The 16,701-nt window shown below is 46.8% G+C and overlaps 1 protein-coding gene across 8 annotated transcripts in view; it reads left to right on the top strand.

Moving 5' to 3' along the window:
* ERI3 (ERI1 exoribonuclease family member 3) overlaps positions 1-16,701 on the top strand; it is a 129,190-nt gene that overhangs the window by 17,048 nt on the left and 95,441 nt on the right. For all 8 annotated transcript variants that reach the window (XR_010940809.1, XM_067725876.1, XM_067725880.1 and 5 more), the window contains one exon: positions 16,210-16,326. Coding sequence is in view for 7 of the 8 variants with exons in the window: in XM_067725876.1 (XP_067581977.1) it covers positions 16,210-16,326 (117 nt within the window). In the remaining variant the exon portion in view is untranslated. The remainder of the gene's footprint in view (positions 1-16,209; positions 16,327-16,701) is intronic.

Raw genomic sequence — 16,701 nt, 5'->3', positions numbered from 1 at the left:
ATATTTGTTTCTGAACTTTTCAGTTAGATTATAAGCTGAGATAATTATGTGGCTCTGTTCTCTTGTCCTACAGAGGGTCCTGCCAATGTTACTGAAGGTAAAACTTGATTCATGTCTCAGTTTGGTCTGTTAGTATCACCTTTCATCTCTCTGTCAAGGGCACTGTGCTTTTAATTTTTTGTTTTTTTTATTTATCTATTGCAATGCTGAAGATATAATGCAGTACAGATTTAAATCACTTGTGTCACCAACTTCCTTCCTAGACTTAGGCACCAGGGCCTTTTAGACCTAGCCTGAGGTTGGGCTTCCTGCTTTTTACCAGGGTCTGAGCCTGATTAAAGTTTATCTCCAGAATCAATGAAACCTGATGATGTGATTCCAAGGGCACTTAAGGAATTGGCTGTCCTGGTTCATTATTAGCAAAGCATTAGCTGTTACTTTAGAGAACTCAGGAAGAAGCATTTGCTGTCTTGCTTATCTTTAAAAGGCAAATACGAATGATCTTGGAAATTATAGACCCGTTAGTTTACTGTGATTCCAAAGAAGATACTTGACCTGATCGTCAGATAATCAATCAGCAAACAGCTAGAAGAGCATAGGGTACTGAGTAATAACTTATATGGGTTTGTGAAGAAGAGCAAATCCTGTCAGATCAATCTAACTCCTTGCTGTGACATAGTGATGGATTTGAGTGGATCTAGGGCAAGTGATGAATGTAATGCATCTCTACTTCATTAAGCCTCTACAATGCTGTGATCAACAGGTAAGAAGGTGAGTTTGGGGCCAGACAGCTCTGTTGTTGAACTACCCACTGGACCACTCTCAGGAAAGGGATGGGCAGCTTAGAAGTGACTTGAGACTTATTGTTATTGGCAGCTTAAAGCTCCCCCCGCCAACCCCACTTTCTTCTAAAAAAAACCCTTCCCTAAAGTTTGCATGTAGCAGGGTCCTGAAAGGATTCAGAGAAAGGTTGGAGGATGGATTGGAGAAGTTGTCAGTCCCAGATAGGATAGTGTCCTTCCACTGAGGTCCTCATAGGTCAGGTTCTCATTATAGCCTCTATTGTTTAGATCTTTTGGTCAACAAGGGCAGTGGAGAAATTGGAAAAGCTCAGAATAAGAGGAACAAAAATTAGGGAGCTCAGCTTGGTGCTCTGTGATGACCTGGATGGGGGGAAGGGGGGAAGGGAGGTCCAAGAGGGAGGGGATACAGGTATCCATATAGCTGATTCACTTCATTGTACAGCAGAAACTAACACAACATTGTAAAGCAATTTTACTCCAATAAAAAATTAAAAAAGAGGAACAAAAATTATTAGAGGCACAAAAATAAGACTTAGAAAGAAGAGAAACTGAATATGGTTTTAGTGACTGATTTCTTGTCCAGACTTGGAAGGAGTTGTTCCAAGGAGTATGATAATAACTTGCTCTTCATTTTAATAAGGACAAAAAAAGAATATAAGTGGAAGCAGGAAAGATTGAGATTTGAGATGAGAATGAACTTCTAGAAGAGACAGTAAAAGGACTAGAATATGGTGTGCAGGTTAGATCAGCCCTACCTAGCTCTCTCAGAACCTCTTGATGGCTGTCCACTTGACAGAGATACTTTGTGGACAAGATCTGTGTGCCTCCTGGGGGTGTGCTTGGACTGTGAATCAGAACCACCCCGGCTCCCCTGCTGCCTGGCTCCCAAGAGTTGAACACTTGAACACAGTGCACTTCTGATTCTTTTGGGAGTGTGTCATACTCCTCAGTTGCATGGGAAGCAGTAACAAGTTTTGGGCCAGGGCCTTTCTGGAGGCTTGGCATGGGGTTCATTTCTCTCATCTGTGTCTGCTATTCAGAAATCCCTGAGTCAGCTTGTTGGGACTATCCAAAAGGAATGCCACCATGCAAACTGACAGGTGCAAGCTCTGTTGTACTTGAGTAACAATATTGGTTGTAAACATGGTAAAACATCTGGTATTTCCCATTTGTCGTAATTTTTGCTGTTTATTTTTGTACTCTGTTCAGCTCACTGAAACTGGAGTGGTTGGTTTGCCAGTAACAGGCTTTCACCTTTCTGGTATTTGCACTCATTTTGTTTTACACATTTTGATTCAGATTAACATGACAGGTATTGGTTGAACATGAGACCGTTTTTCGTTTGAAAATATTTTTTTACTTAAATGTTAACTTAGGTGGATTAAAATGTTTTCGAGACTCAAAATTTGAGGAATACAGTTCCTTTCTTGCTTTAGGAATTGTTTCCTGATATGGAAGTAGGTTTTTATCTGGTTCGGAGAATCGTGGCTGCTTTGTCCTCGGCAGCAGGAGTTCATGTTGCTCATTTTGGTGTGGGTGTGCATCGAATGCTGGTGGCTGTGACCCCGAAGCCCAGGGAGCAGCCTGAAAGCTTTGGTGGGAACTTTAATTGTGCAGCTTTAACCTGGGGGCAAGTTCTCTCACCACCTCAGTGTTCAGAAAAGACCAAAGCAAATGTAAGTGAGGAAAATGAGGTGTAGGCCACAGCATGCGGGGAGGAGGAAGTAACCTCAGCTGTCCAGATGGCCAGGGAGGGGCGGCCTGGCGCTCCTGTCTGGGAGCACATGTCCTGGCTGCTGCCTCCCCTCCCTCCCTGAGTTCGTCCATCAGACTCCATCAGGCTCCGAGGTACAGCCTTTTTCTCACTGCTCTGCAGCAGCCCCGGTGACTGTTTTCCTTCTCATCTGTATTTAAGTGCCCACAACTTTGGAGAAAAATGACCTTTGGGGTTGAGGTTTTCTAGTGTTTGGTCTTTGTCCACAGGGGCTTTTTTTTTTTTTAAGGAAACCTTGAAGAATCTCCATCTGCATTTTGAGTTAGAACTATGAGTAAAGGCGTTTCTTTTTTATAGAAAATTGTCCAGATGCCGGGTTATTTTGGGAGGGCAGGGTGGGGGGAGGGTTGGTGGTGACAGGAGAAGGGATAAAATAGAAGAGAGGCATTTGGAGGATTTCAGTATGACTTGAAGCTGGCTCCTCATTATTAGTCTTTTGTGAGAGAGACATTTTGGAAAACTTCACAGGAAATTGGTTAAGATCCCTACAAATCACACTATATTGATTCCCTTCTCCCTTCAAGGCTGAGAAGCAGGAGCCCCCTACCCCCTACTCTCCCCCCACCTGATACACACACATTGCTCTTTGCTCCATATTCGGCTTCTTCCCCTCTCCTCTTGGTTCCTGTACTTTGCAAGTGGATGGAAAGGCCATTCCCTAGAGAAAGAGCTCACCCTTCCCTCCCCATTCACTTGTCCCGGTCTAGGTTCCTCCAAGGGGTCGGGGTCGGGTCAAGCTTTTTTTTGTGTGTGTGTGTGTGGTACGCTGGCCTCTCACCGCTGTGGCCTCTCGCGTTGCGCAGCACAGGCTCCGGACGCGTAGGCCCAGCGGCCATGGCTCACGGGCCCAGCTGCTCCGTGGCACCCCCCGGACCGGGGCACGATCCCCCGTCCCCTGCATCGGCAGGCGGACTCTCAACCACTGCGCCACCAGGGAAGGCCCCGGGTCAGGCTTTTTAGCGGAGGACCCAGTTGTTGGGTGGTGGTCCGTCTGCCTGTGGTCAGTCAGCCCCGCCCCTTCTTCTGTACAGACAGGCCAAGGCGCTGACGCTATTCTTCTAAACTGGGAAATGAAATGCAAAACCGACGTTAATGTAACATTATGGTTGAGATTAAATGCACCAAAATCAGGAAATTCAGAGTTATGCTTCCCACAGCAACTATAACTCAGCCTCATCTGGTGTGTGTAGTATTTTGTGTTAGTGTGGATGGTGTTATATGTTAAGACATTAAAGTTAACACCATAAGCAGAGCACAAAATGCTTGAGGGGGCTGAGTTATGATGACTGTGTGAGCCGTAAGTGTTCTTGCATAGGCTCTCGACTCCTGGAATAATTTTTCCCCTGCCCATCAGACCAATTATTGCCTTTCTTATCTCTGCTTTAACACATCTCTTCTTTCAGGGTCATTGTAAGTGAATTCCTCTATCGGTGGCCAGTAATGGGTGGGCATGGGGCAGCCCACTAGGCCCTTTTGTCCTTTTTGTTGCTGCTTCCATAAATGTGGTGCCTCCCCCACCCCTTCCTGAACCCCCTCCACAGGCTGCAGTTTCCTGGTGGTCCCTCATAGGGATGGGCCTCCCCTGGCTCTCACTGTGGCTCCTCACTAGTGCTCCCTGAGTGGGACAAGCATTTGCCCCATTTGCCGTGTCCGGAACTTGACCCTGTTGTAACTTCATGTGAAAGCCGAACGGCCCTTCTTTATTTGGAGCAGACACAGCAATGTAAAAGTAAAATACACATGTCGGGGAGTGGAGCACTGGTGCATGGTGGTGCTGCCACGTGTGTTTGGCATAGCAGAGGTACGATCGAAGTGGGTTTATTTGCTATATTCAGTCTGCTTCTCTCCCTTCCCCAGGGTTTACACCTTTAAGCTGCCGTAGTGTGTAGTTAGGCTATGGAGTTGCCTTGGGGTGGGACCAAGGAACTTTCCTTGGGGAGCGCTGGGTCACCGTAACAAAGTCACCACGTAATTTAGTGCAAATCAGAAGACATTTCCCCCAGCCTCTTATTATCCGGTGGCCTCCCCAGGGCAGAGACAGCAGTTGGAATGCAGATTTTGTTAGACATGGAGCTAAGGTTGATGGTGGGGAAGAACTCTAAAGAATAGGGCCATTGATAAATGGTGAATGAAATTAGGGACTGTTAAACAGTGACACTGAGCTCCCTTTTAAGGTTTTTGTTGGACATGACAAAACCAACCAGGTCAGTAAAGGAATGGGGAGGACTTCATGGTAGTCACCTTAGAGGCAACAAAAAGGCCTCCTTTTACTCTTTGGATGACAACTTCAAGCTCTATGTTAGATGCTGGGGCATAAAGACAAGAAATGATCCCTACCCTCAAGGAGCTCGTAGTTGAGGAGGGTAGACAGCCGCGTAACTGCTGTGAAGCAGCATGATAAGTACCGTGGCCTGGGTGAGTACTCAGTACAGTGGGCGCGTAGAGGAGGGGACTGGTCAGCCCTGCTCACGGGTGGGGGAGGGGTTGCACAGCTTCCTGTTGAGGGAAAGTCAGGAGGCCGAGAGGGCCAAGTGGGCTGGAGGGCTCTCAGAATTGCTGCAGCAGGAATGAAAGAAGGCACTCACAGAGTAAGCCAGGACCAACTGAATGAAGTCTGAAAAACCTGACCTGCATCGCAAGCTCGTTTGTGCACGAACGTTGAAAATGAGGAAGAGGGAGAATGAAGACTTTGAACCCGGCAATTTTTTTTTTTTTTGCCATGCCAAGCGTCTTGCAGGATCTTAGTTCCCGGACCAGGGCTCGAACCCGGGCCCACAGCAGTGAAAGCGCCAAATCCTAACCCCTGGACCACTAGGGAATTCTCAGAACCCGGCAAATTATTTCACTGTTTGGCTAGTAGGACGGTCTATATCGGTGATATGGCATTTCTCACGTTCAAGCTCTTATTGGGATGCCGCAAGTGAGAGTACAGAGGCTACAAGAGGTTTAAGAGAATTTTAGCTAGTAACGTGTGGGCCAAAAGGGTGAGGATCAAGATAGAAATATGTGAGCTGAGGCCCTGAGGCGTTGTCAGGGAGCTGCCCCTGAAGGTAGCACTGGGCTGGGTGCAAGGTCTCCAGGGAGAGAGGCAAGGGCTAGGGAATGACCTGACAGCCAAGTACTGGCAGTTTGGGTCTGGATCTGCTAGGCATCCCTTGGGAAGACCCCCTTCCATAGATCAGGGAGGTTTATACCCTTCAAACAGATAAACGGCCTGCTGACTAGCATTGAGAAACGGAAGGAGGGAAGGATTAATGAAGAGGCAGGAGAGCCTGGATGAGAAGAGATTTGCTACAGTGGAGGTGACTGGAGGGGGTGGGAGGTGGGGACGAGCTCTCCCTCAGAGCAGGAGCAACAGGTAACACAGCCACAGAAAGAAAACCAGTTAGGTCGGGAAGGGAGGAGGGGGAGTGCAATCCAGAGGAGCGTTTAGGGTTGGTCCGTGGGCTTCACTTCTGCCCCCATCCTGTTTTGTTTTTCCTCTCCCCTCTGTTGATTACATTTCTTACTTTGTAGACTGAAATCAGTTGTCTGACATGAGGAAACTGATATTAGGAGATGCTTCCTCCATCTCTGTGTCTTGTTGCGAAAAAGGGTCCTGCATCATTTTGATTAAGATGCCATTGGAATGATTATTTTTTATTCCCTTATCTTGGGTGTTCACAATACTTAAAAAGCCCCCACAGTCATGCATTTATGTGATGAGGTTTGAGCTCTAGCTGTGAAAACTGAGTCATTGCCTAAAAGCCTGAAACAAGAGTGTTCCCGGATTGACACTAGCCCCCCAGGCTGGCAGGTCTGCAGCAGAAGGGTGAGCAGGTTAGGACAGGCAGAGAAGGTTTGCATGTGTTGAGTGCTACCACAGGCAAAGCCCTATTAGGTGCTGGGAGAATCAGAAAGGAGGGAGGTAGACTCTAGAGGGGGAGTCAAACATCAGGGAAGCCCCTAAGCTGAAGTGAAGGTGCCTTGGAACGGGCTGCTGTTTAGGCCCTGCACCTGCCTGTAGCTGGCCAGTGGGAGATCTTGGTCTGTGTTAGCAAACGTCTGTTGCATGGGCTCCACTTCTGTTCCAGTGCTATGGTCTAGGCCTGGGGAGGCCCTTCCAGCCATGGGCTCGTCTGAAGGCTAAATGCTGGCAGAGGCTCTCACTGGAAGATGCCGATGTTGCTGAAAGGAGAAGAAGTGCAGAGTCCACAGTAAGGTTGGGGGCAAAATTGGTGACCCAGAAAAGGAAGTGTGAATGTATTGTTGAGTGGAAGAGAGGAAACAGAAATAGATATCATAAGCCAGAGTTCACGGGAATGGAGGGAAAAGTGTTCAAGGGGTTAAACATGGGCAGAGGGAAACTGGTTAGGAGGCATTACTTGAAAGTGGGTTAGTGGGTTGGACTAAGGTGGTGATGGTGGGAATGGAGAGGAGTTATGTGTTGTAGCCCTTAGATGTGCTGGGAAAGAAACAAGCTTGAGAACTGTGCTCTTAAGTAGCTCATAGCTTTTTTGGGTACTTGTGGGCTCTGGTAGTCAGTGGTGCTAAGAGATTTGGTAAGGAGTGGAGAGCGAAACCTATGGTTGTCGTAAGTGGAGTGCTCTGCGCTGAAGGTCCATGTCAGGTACACCTGACATAGGTCAGCTTCTTAGTGGTGATGTAGGCCATTACTCCTCTAGGGTCTGTTTGATGAACTGTTTGGCCATTGGCCTTTGGGAGGTAGGTAGTGATGGTTGGGTAGTTAGGACGATAACTGGCTGAAAAGCTTGGAATCTTGCTCTCCACAAGTGTGATACAAACTGAGGGCCATGGTTTGAGATTGCGATGTCTGAAATGGAGTTCAGGGACTCTGTATTGTTCACTGTCCACCCCCACCCCACCCCCAGCACTTGCAGATTTGAATGAAGGCCAACTGCTCAGCTGAAAGGGATTGGTAGTTAGTTGGGGATGGAGGAGGCTGGGACTGATGAGTGGGAGGAAACATGCCATTTTGATAAGGTCTGCTTTCACTAGAGCGGTAACATGACTAGAGGGACAGTGCTAGGGGAAGGCCTTAAAGGAAGTTCATGGCGATGGTGTGGAGTGTAGTGAGGCATCTCCAGCTTGGGGTCTCAGGATATCGTAGGAATTGCTGTGATCCCGCTTTACATCCATGGCCAGTGTTAGGCCTTTCTCAGGACCAGGGGCAGAAAAATAGCTCCTGGCTTATGTCTGTAATGAGAGGTCTTCCTTGGAGACCTAGGTATCCAGTCCTGCTTTTTGGTTCATTTGTACAGAAGGAAGGTGTTTTTTTTGGAGAGAATAGTATGATGAGTGCTCTGTTGGGTAGCTGATGCCCTGGGTCTTGACGGCATTCTTAAAGGGAGCAGGCATTGCTGTGGCAGGAAGACCTCTTGCTGGCTTTCTAACAGAGATGTGTCAACTTGCTCTACAAAGTTCTGGGATGTGAGATGCCAGCTCTTCCTCCCCTGGATCTTGGCGGCCAGGAGAATTAAATGTCTGATGGCAGGAGCCGGGAGTGGTTGGCAGATCTAAAGGGCTCACTCAAGGGGCTTGAAAGTGGGCCAAGCAAGGGTTTGTTCTGAGAGAAGAGCTGAGAACCTTGCGCTCTGATTCTCACTCGTCAGTATCTCTGTGATAAGGAGTTAGTCACACAGATGTTCTAGATTACACCTTTGCTATTCAAAGTGTGGTCCGAGAACCAACAGCATCCCCTGGGATGCATCCCTGGGAGCTTGTTAGAAATGCAGAATATCAGGCCCTACTCCAGCGCTAAATAGAATCTGTAGTTTGACAAGATCTTCAGGTAATTTAAAGTCTGAGAAGCACTGCTCTACTCTAGACCAGTGGTTCTCAAACTTCAGCAAGTATCAGTATCAGCTGGAAGCCTTTTAAAACACACTGCTGTGCCCACCCTCAGGGTTTCTGATTCAGAAAGTCTGGGGTGGAGGCCAGGAATCTGCATTTCTCATAAGTTCCCAGGAGATGGGATGCTGCCTGTAAGGGACCTTGCTTTAAACCACTGACCACCTTAGCTTTCTCGTCTATAAAATCGGGCAGTGATACCTGCCTCCCTTACAGAGATGTGGGCTCCGATGAGCCAGTGTGTGAGAGAAGTGTTCAGGCAGTGTGGGCAAGATGTCAGTCTTTGTTGCTCACTTACTGGTCAGTGATTTTGAAAATCTGCCGTCATGACAGCACATTTGTTTCCCTGTCCTGGCTTCTAGCCGTCAGGTACACACAGAGAGCAGGGAATCTATGAAGCACCCCAGGGGGATTCAGTCTTCTGTGAAGAGGCCAGCAGCCCCTGGGGCTGTGGATGGGGACTACTGAGCAAGGCTTCCTGAAGCCCAGCCAGCCTCTCTGGGCTCCTCTCCAGGTTGCCTGACCAGAACCCGCTGTCTGCCTGAGTGGGCCTGGTCTGTCTTGATCACCTGTTGCTCACCCCCGGATAGTGGATCTTCAGTGCGGTATTTGCACTGATTGGAAAGATGGTCTTTGTCAAACCAAGCCTCTGATTCATCTTGTGATCCTGAGCATGTTACATAACTTTCCCCACCCTATTGGGTAATTAACTGAACAGGGTTTGGCTGCATGTGCCCTGGTCCCTGAATGTGGAGTCTCTACCTCCAAAGTGAGAGGGAGCTCAGGTAGAGGCTGCTCTAATGAGAAGCGATATAGCAGAGTGGTTAGGAGCATGGTCTCCTAACCACTGGACTGGACCCTCTGGAGTCTCTACCACCTACTAGCAGTATGACTTGCCTTGAGCAAGTTACTTGTAGTCTTTATGCCTCAGTTGCCTTATTGGCAAAATGGGATTAATAATAGTATCAATCTTATAGGACTATTGGGAGGATAAAATGTAAGAGCTTAGAACAGTGCCTGGCATGTAATAGCTATATGTATCAGCTCTTGTTAGTAGAATTACTACTAGTATTATTTTGACTCATGGCCTCATGGTGAGCTTTTGGGATACAGCAGGTGGCTGGGAGGCAGGCCCTGCTTCTCTGGGGAGCATAAAGGGAGCCTGCAGGCCCTCTGTCAGCATGTAGATGGGAATGCAGCACTATCCAAAGAGATTTTTTCCTTCCACTGGGATGGTAAGTTGGACTTCGCACCCTTCAACTTCCCTGCCCTCCTATAGTGCTGCCTCTGGGGCACCTCTGCTGCACAGAGATTTGTTTAAATAAATTCCATGACAAATGTATGTAAACAGATAGCTACAAAGAAATCATCTGGTTGTTTGCTGCCCTGAAGGGTCAACTTCACAGAGGCCACTAATATCAGAAGTTATTTACAGTTGAGTATCTAGAAGTATTTGAACTGAGGCTGATTCAGAGTCAGGTGCGTGTAGAGGTAGACGCAGGCTCGTACACCCCTGGGTGAGGATGCAGTTTCTAAGACTTTTGGTCTCCTTCATTTATTGGTATTATATATTTTTTAAAAATTCAGATTTCAGTAAAAGTAAATTATAATTCACTCTGCACCCCCCCCCCCCCCCCCCCGCCATAAGGAACAGCAGTGTCTATTTTCAGCCTCTTTTCTACATTTTAATTGCTCTGGGGTCTATGGGAATGGGTGAAGACGGACATGTAGGTGAAAAATCAGCCTTTTAAAGCTCCAATTTTTTACCCTTCCTTGTCCTGAAACTTCGAGCATCAGCTCTCATCTGTCAAAGTGTAAATCAGCAATTAAAACCCAAACAGCCAAATGCCAAAGATGACCCGAAGCACAAAGCAACTGACAAACAAGTCCGGACAAATCGACGGGTAATTTATAAGCTTTGCCCTAAAATCTAATTATTTGGCAATTCGAATTTGCAGCCAGCCAGGGCTCGGCAATAAATTTAACCCGCCATAAATTATTTAGGAGCAGACTGTGGTGTAAATCAAAACCACGAGTGTTTGTTTAAGAAATAAGCTCCTTGTGCATAAAATGTCTTTTTTTTTTTTTTTTTCCAAAGGAGAAACTGTTAAGCAAACCATGTTCCCTCCGTTGCCCAGTGCAGCCCTCACTTCTCCCTCTCAACTTCCCCTCTTCCCTGTGGCCAAGAGCCTCTTTGATCCCTTGGAGAAAGGGCCTGCCTTTGCATGGACCTTTTATTGAAAAATCATTGTCTGGATAAAACCCATGTTTTCACCAGGTACTGCTTTTTCTGCCTTGCTATGTGATGATGTTGCTTTTGGATTTTATCAAACCTTTCTCTGCAGGGGCGCACAGTTTTTGGACTAAAGAGTCAGTGGATGTAGAGAAGGGCTAGATTAGTTGTTACCATCTCTAAATTGAGGGAATGCCAGTTCCTAGGTTGAGGGGGGAGCCATGAAGAATGATCTGCCCATTTTAGACAGGACCGTAGAAACATCGGCTCAGGCAAAGAAGAGTCTGTGCTTTGGAGAAAAGGTCTGTAAGAATGCTACACTGTTAAACCCTCTGGCCCGTTGTCAAGAAATGCCTAACCCAAGTCCCTTCTGCTTAAAATCCTTTTGTTGTTGTTGTTGTATCTTTGAATATAATCTTATCACTGCAGACACTTTAGCGTCAGGGAGTCTGAATACCCCGAAAGCGACCTACACATTTATTTCTTGTAGTCTACTGATCGTGCGTGTGAAATTTCATTTGAAATGCTGTTGCAGTTTTGTCCTCAGTTTATCAAGAGAATCACTGGGGTTCCTACTTAAGCAATTTTAGAAAGTAGCTGCGTTTGAAACCTCTGCTCCAACTGAAACTTCTACTCACTTAAAAAGGTAAAAGAGTATTTGCTTGGTGCTTCCTTTTAATCTCTCTGGCTTCCCTTCCCTTTAAAAAAAAATTTGCAGCTAGCATTTTATTGATTGAGACAGCAGATACAATAGGTTTAGAACCATGGATACTTTGAAAAATCCAAGTTCCAAGGCTTTTGTGCTTAGTTATCAAGTCGTGGCCACTTCCCATCAACCATCAGCAGACCAGCTTTTTGTGGTTATGGTGCTCTACCCTTGGACAACCTAGTAGTGCAGGTAGCGGTGGATGGTGTAGGGTGACAAAACTATCCCAATTTTACAAATTCCTGCTCCAGGAAACTGTGGTCCCAGGCAAACAGAAAACTGGGATGTTGGTGGTTTGTAGCAGTTGAGGGAGGATGGGAGACCACTTAGAAATGAGAGGTAGAAAGTAGAAAGTATCAATACTTTGGAGCGATGTATATCTGCATTTGAATCCTGGCTCTACCACCACCAACCATCACTTCACCTCTCTGGTCCTGTGGAGAACTCTGGGAAAACAGAGAATTTTCTGTTATAGCCATGCGCTTGGCTTCTGTCTTGCTATTTATCAGCCCCTTCATGTGTTTACTCACCAAAAGCAGAGAATGAGGTCTGTGTGCTGGAACAGACCTGGGTGCTAGAGATGCAAACTGAAGGCTCACAGTTCTGCCGTCTCCGAGCCCAGAGCTCAGCGCCATCTGTGTCCCTGCAGCCATAGTGGAGTCTTTTCAGTAGCAATCCTGCAGGACTTTCTGCCTGGATGGTCCATATTCATCGCTCTTGTAACGCAAGAACAGCCTTTCTTCCTGGGAGATAGGAGTCTGAGCTCCTTAAAGACAGCCTTTCAGACTAAAAGAATCAGATCTTTCTTGACCCTTCAGATTTTGAAACCTGTTAGTCCTACTCTCTTTAAGTCTCATTTTCCCTATTTGGAGTCCCAACTCTGTCCCTTACAAGCAGTGTAACCTTGAGCAAGTGACAACTGCTTTTCGGGCCTTAGTTGTTCTGTAAAATAGGGGTAATAGTGACTCCCATCTCATGAGTTGTTAGGTAGATTCAATGCGGTCATTCCTATTGAGCATTTAGCAGAGTGTCTGCCACATAGTTAACAATAAATGGAAAGAATGAAATGATTCCATTTTGTGTGTGTCTCCGAGGGTCTTGGGGCCAGCTCCTCTCTACCCCTTGCCCAGACTCCGAGCACCTCAGACAGAGGAGCCGCATCTCATTGTATTTGCCTCCATGTCCACACCCAGCCCCTGCCTGGTAGATAGTAGGTGCTTAATAGTATTGGTTTATGACCTGATGGTGATGACGATATGACTTATATTCCAGGGTTAAAAAGGGTAAGATAAGAAAATACATTTGAAAGCACACTGTAATAAAAAAGCATAACACTGGGTATGTCGTTCCACTAAGATGTTTATCGTAGTGCATTGTTCATCACTTGCTCACGTATCTTTTCTGCCCTCTAGTTCGAGTACTTCTGCAATGCAGACTACATCTTATCTCTGAATCCCACTCCAACTCTTGTCCAGTGTCCTACACAGAGTAGATGCTCAGGTAGTTTAATTGAATGCAAATGTCATACAAAAGTAAGGAATTGAGAAATTATTATTAGCGTTGGGAAAGAGGGCTGGTAAATACAGAGCAGTTCTTCTTTCCTTCATGGTGCTACCTTTACACAAGCAGACACTCAAATGTTCGTTTAAAAAAACATGTTCCCAGGGGAATGAGGAAATAGAAGGAGGGCAGAGGAGGAAGGGCAGAAATAACAGTTTCATGATCCGAGCACCTGCCCCTAGAAGCTGGCACTTAGGGCACATCTGCACAAGCTCTTGGGTGGAATTAATGTGATCAGCTTAGAGTTTGGGGGTTCCCGCCCTGATTCATTGTCAGCTGAAAACTGTTGAAGTGTTTGGCATACCCAAGGTGTATTAGCTGCGGAGTTTTGTCATCTGGTACAGATTGGGGCTCCTCTCCTATGAATGGGCTGTTGGGGCCAGTGTTTTGAGGCTCTGGGCTTGTCTGGGCAATATGGGAAGGTTAGAAGTATCTAAGTGAGGTCCTTACTCTTCTGACTCCCCAAAGGGTCATCTATCAAAAGTTCCTCTTTTGCATCCTCAGTGGCTCAAAAGAATATGCCAGTGTGTAAGGTCATTGTTACAACAGCTGATGGTGGTGCTGAGGAAGGGCCCCTGCAAAGTCATGTTCTGAGATTGGCCCTGTTCTTGGTCTTGGAGGCAAGGCTTGGCTGATGGGCATGCACCATGGCAGAGGTGTTCAGGACAGGTCCAATTTGCTGTGTTCTGGCCCCCAGGCATTTCAGGGGTCATTCCTTTCACATGGAGCCGAGGCTGGCTTGTTCCCCCTCTCTGGGAGGGTCATACTTAGTGTGAGCACTTAGGTTGGCTCCATTTCCCCAGGGGTGAGGAAGCCAGCAGCAGGAAAGATTGAGCTGCAGCAGGGAAACCCAAAGGCCAAGTTTTAAGAGTATCTGTTGGGGATGCTGACTCGGTGCTGGTCAGAGTGGGAGCTGAAGCGCTTACTATTTTACAATAAATACTAATAAAATTCTAGATCTATAATAACATTTCAGATCTCTAAAACAAACCATGTGCTTGTAAAAAAGTGGAAAGAGATCAACTTTAAGCCATAAATTCTTGGTAATAGAGGGTTTTTTTTCTATTTATGTTTGATAGATATTTTTGTTTCCAGAGGAATGTCAACTCCTAATTTCATAATGTATCATGGGCTTAAGAAAATTGAATTTAATAAAAGCCAGAGATGAATGGCATCCTTAAAGGTCCCAACACTTGTCTTTATTAGCAGGACAAACTGCAGGTCTCCAAACACTGCTTCTCTCCAAATGAAAGTTTAAATGAAAAGTACAGTTGTGTCACAGGTTAAATTTCATTGTGGGCCCAGCTAACATTGTTAGTGAGGAGCTGGCTGTATTTGTTTCCTTAGACACCAGGGCAGCCAAACTCACCAGGCTACGGAGGTCTTTCTGTTGGGGAAGTGTTTCTCCTACTTAGCGGCAGAGGAAGGATATATCAGAAATGGGCCTGACTCAGATGAGCCCCACCTCAGGGTTAGCACTTGGAAATCTTGGGTATCTGATTTCAAAATACACATTGGGGACCCAGTGTGTATTTTCTGTGTGTGTGCCTCAGTTCTGTTTTTCAGAGCCAAACTCTCCTCTCTGGCCTACTTCCTAGTGCGGTGGGAGGAGAGGCATTACCTAGTTTAAGCAGCAGCCTGGGCTTCCTCTCTGTTCCCTTCTGCCTCAGTCTTACAGTCTTTCCGCCCTTCCTATCTCTGGGGGCTCCTGTCAGCTTCCCCATCTTTGGGGGCACTCCAGGGAGACCAGTCAACCAGAACCTTTGAATTTCTCAGTCATGAAATCTGGCTGCCTTGATTTGTTCTTCAGTCCTGCTGTGATGTGTTGGATAAAGATGCTTTAAAAATGAGGCCAACAGAGCAGGTATGTTTGGTGGGGAGACGCCAGGCTGCCGTGGAATATCAGGGAGATGGGCTGTTTCTCCTTCTGTCTCCCGGCTCATCCATTTCCTTAGTGCAGTCGGGTGTCAACGGCTTCTGTGTTGTCTCTTCAGGCTGTCCCTGGAGAGAGCCAGTTTGCCTTGATTTTAGTGATACTGGAAAGGTCCGCACCAGAACGGGGGACCTGGGATAGGGATGCCACTGGGGCTGACTGTGGTGGCCACTGAGTGGGCAAAGCCCCCCTCCTCTCTCTGCAGTGGAGGCCTTTTTCACATGCTAATTTTACTGGGAGGATTTTGTGTTTTTTTTAATTTATTTTTATTATTTCCTATTTGTCTCTTCCAGATGTTTTCAGGGCAGTTTTTTTGTGTTGTAAACTAATTCCATTCATGTTTTAAAAATTTATGAAAGCGCTAATAAAAATGTCAAAGTGGTAAAAATGTTAGCTTTTCCTCTGCTTTGATTAAATTTTGCGAACTGTTTTTGAATATTAAAAAGCACTCATTTTTTTTATTCTCTCTCCTGGCTTTCCCTCTTCTCTCCAGCATGTGCGTGCTCTCTCCGGCCCTCTCCCCACTCTGGCGTGTTCCTCCCTTCCCAGGAGCGATGTATGAGGCGGGCTGCACAGCCGGCGTGCTGCAAGCCTGTTTGCACACCAGGACCTTGGTGCTGTGCATCTCTATTAAATAATGGAGACAAATTAATCTTAGAGACACCAAACAAATTGTCACTCCTCCTTCTCTTCCATTACGTTCCAGTGGACTGGGAAGGGCTGGCTAAGTGATTGGGTTGGGGGGGGCAGGGGGAGAAGCTGAGGGGTGGGCGTACTGCCTGAAAGAAAGGTGGGAGGGCACTAACTCTTATTACTCTTATTCAGTTTTCCTCTTCAGTATCCCCTTTGGCCCCTTTGGCTTTATTTATTATTTATCTTTTTTATTTCCTTTTGTAAAAACTAATGAAACTCATCGGCTCTGTTTAAACTTCATATATGGAAGTCTGTGCATTAGTCTGATGGCTGGTTATTTATGTGACTGGAGACCCAGGCCCATTCCAGGGCAGGGACCTGGGCAAGAGGAAGGGGGTCCTACTTTTAGGGGCTCGAGTGAGCAGGCCTCTGCTAGAGAACCAGTTGGGGAAATCAAGGCAGATGTTCCCACTGTCTTCCCTCCCCTTTCCAGAGACAGTGGGAATGGTATATGTGTCGAGTCCCTGGAACCTGTGAGGATGTTAACAGCGGGAGGGTTAGGATTATAACTGAGCTGGCACCATCTCACTCAATCTTGGGTTTGGCCTGGCAGGAGCTAATGAGTCCAAAACACTCCCCCATTCTTGACTCTGAGTTATTTGAAACGGTTAGTTAAGAAAAACTCATTCCTCCTTTTCTGTGCCTTTGCCGTTCCAGGAAATCATCGAGTTCCCCATCCTGAAGCTAAATGGCCGGACCATGGAGATTGAGTCTACCTTTCACATGTATGTCCAGCCCGTAGTCCATCCACAGCTTACTCCTTTCTGTACAGAGGTAAGGGCCCTGGCTGGGCAGCAGGGGTTGCTGGGACGGGAGCTTGGGGATCACTGGTGCTCTATACTGGCTGCTTAGGTCTTTTCAGTGGTTAAGGCAGGTGTGCATTGGACCCAGTCAGCTTTTTACAAAGCCTGCCACTCCCCTTGGACCAGTGTGGTCATTGGGGGACCCAGGGAGAGCAGTGGCACAATCTGTCCCAGCTTCCCCAACATTTTCCCTTCCTTGTCATCCCTCCCCTTCTTGGTGACCAGGTACTTGGAATTTAGGAGCAGGGTGGTGCCTCTGGGGTTCAGCTTCTTTTCAGTTCCATTTCCCTTAGGGCCCTTGGCAAGAGGTGAAGATTTCAGCTTCTTGGAAGCAGAGGTTATGTTC

This window comes from Pseudorca crassidens, chromosome 2, assembly GCF_039906515.1.
Source record: "Pseudorca crassidens isolate mPseCra1 chromosome 2, mPseCra1.hap1, whole genome shotgun sequence".
NCBI classification, from domain to species: domain Eukaryota; kingdom Metazoa; phylum Chordata; class Mammalia; order Artiodactyla; family Delphinidae; genus Pseudorca; species Pseudorca crassidens.
This window is presented reverse-complemented; position numbering and strand designations above follow the sequence as displayed.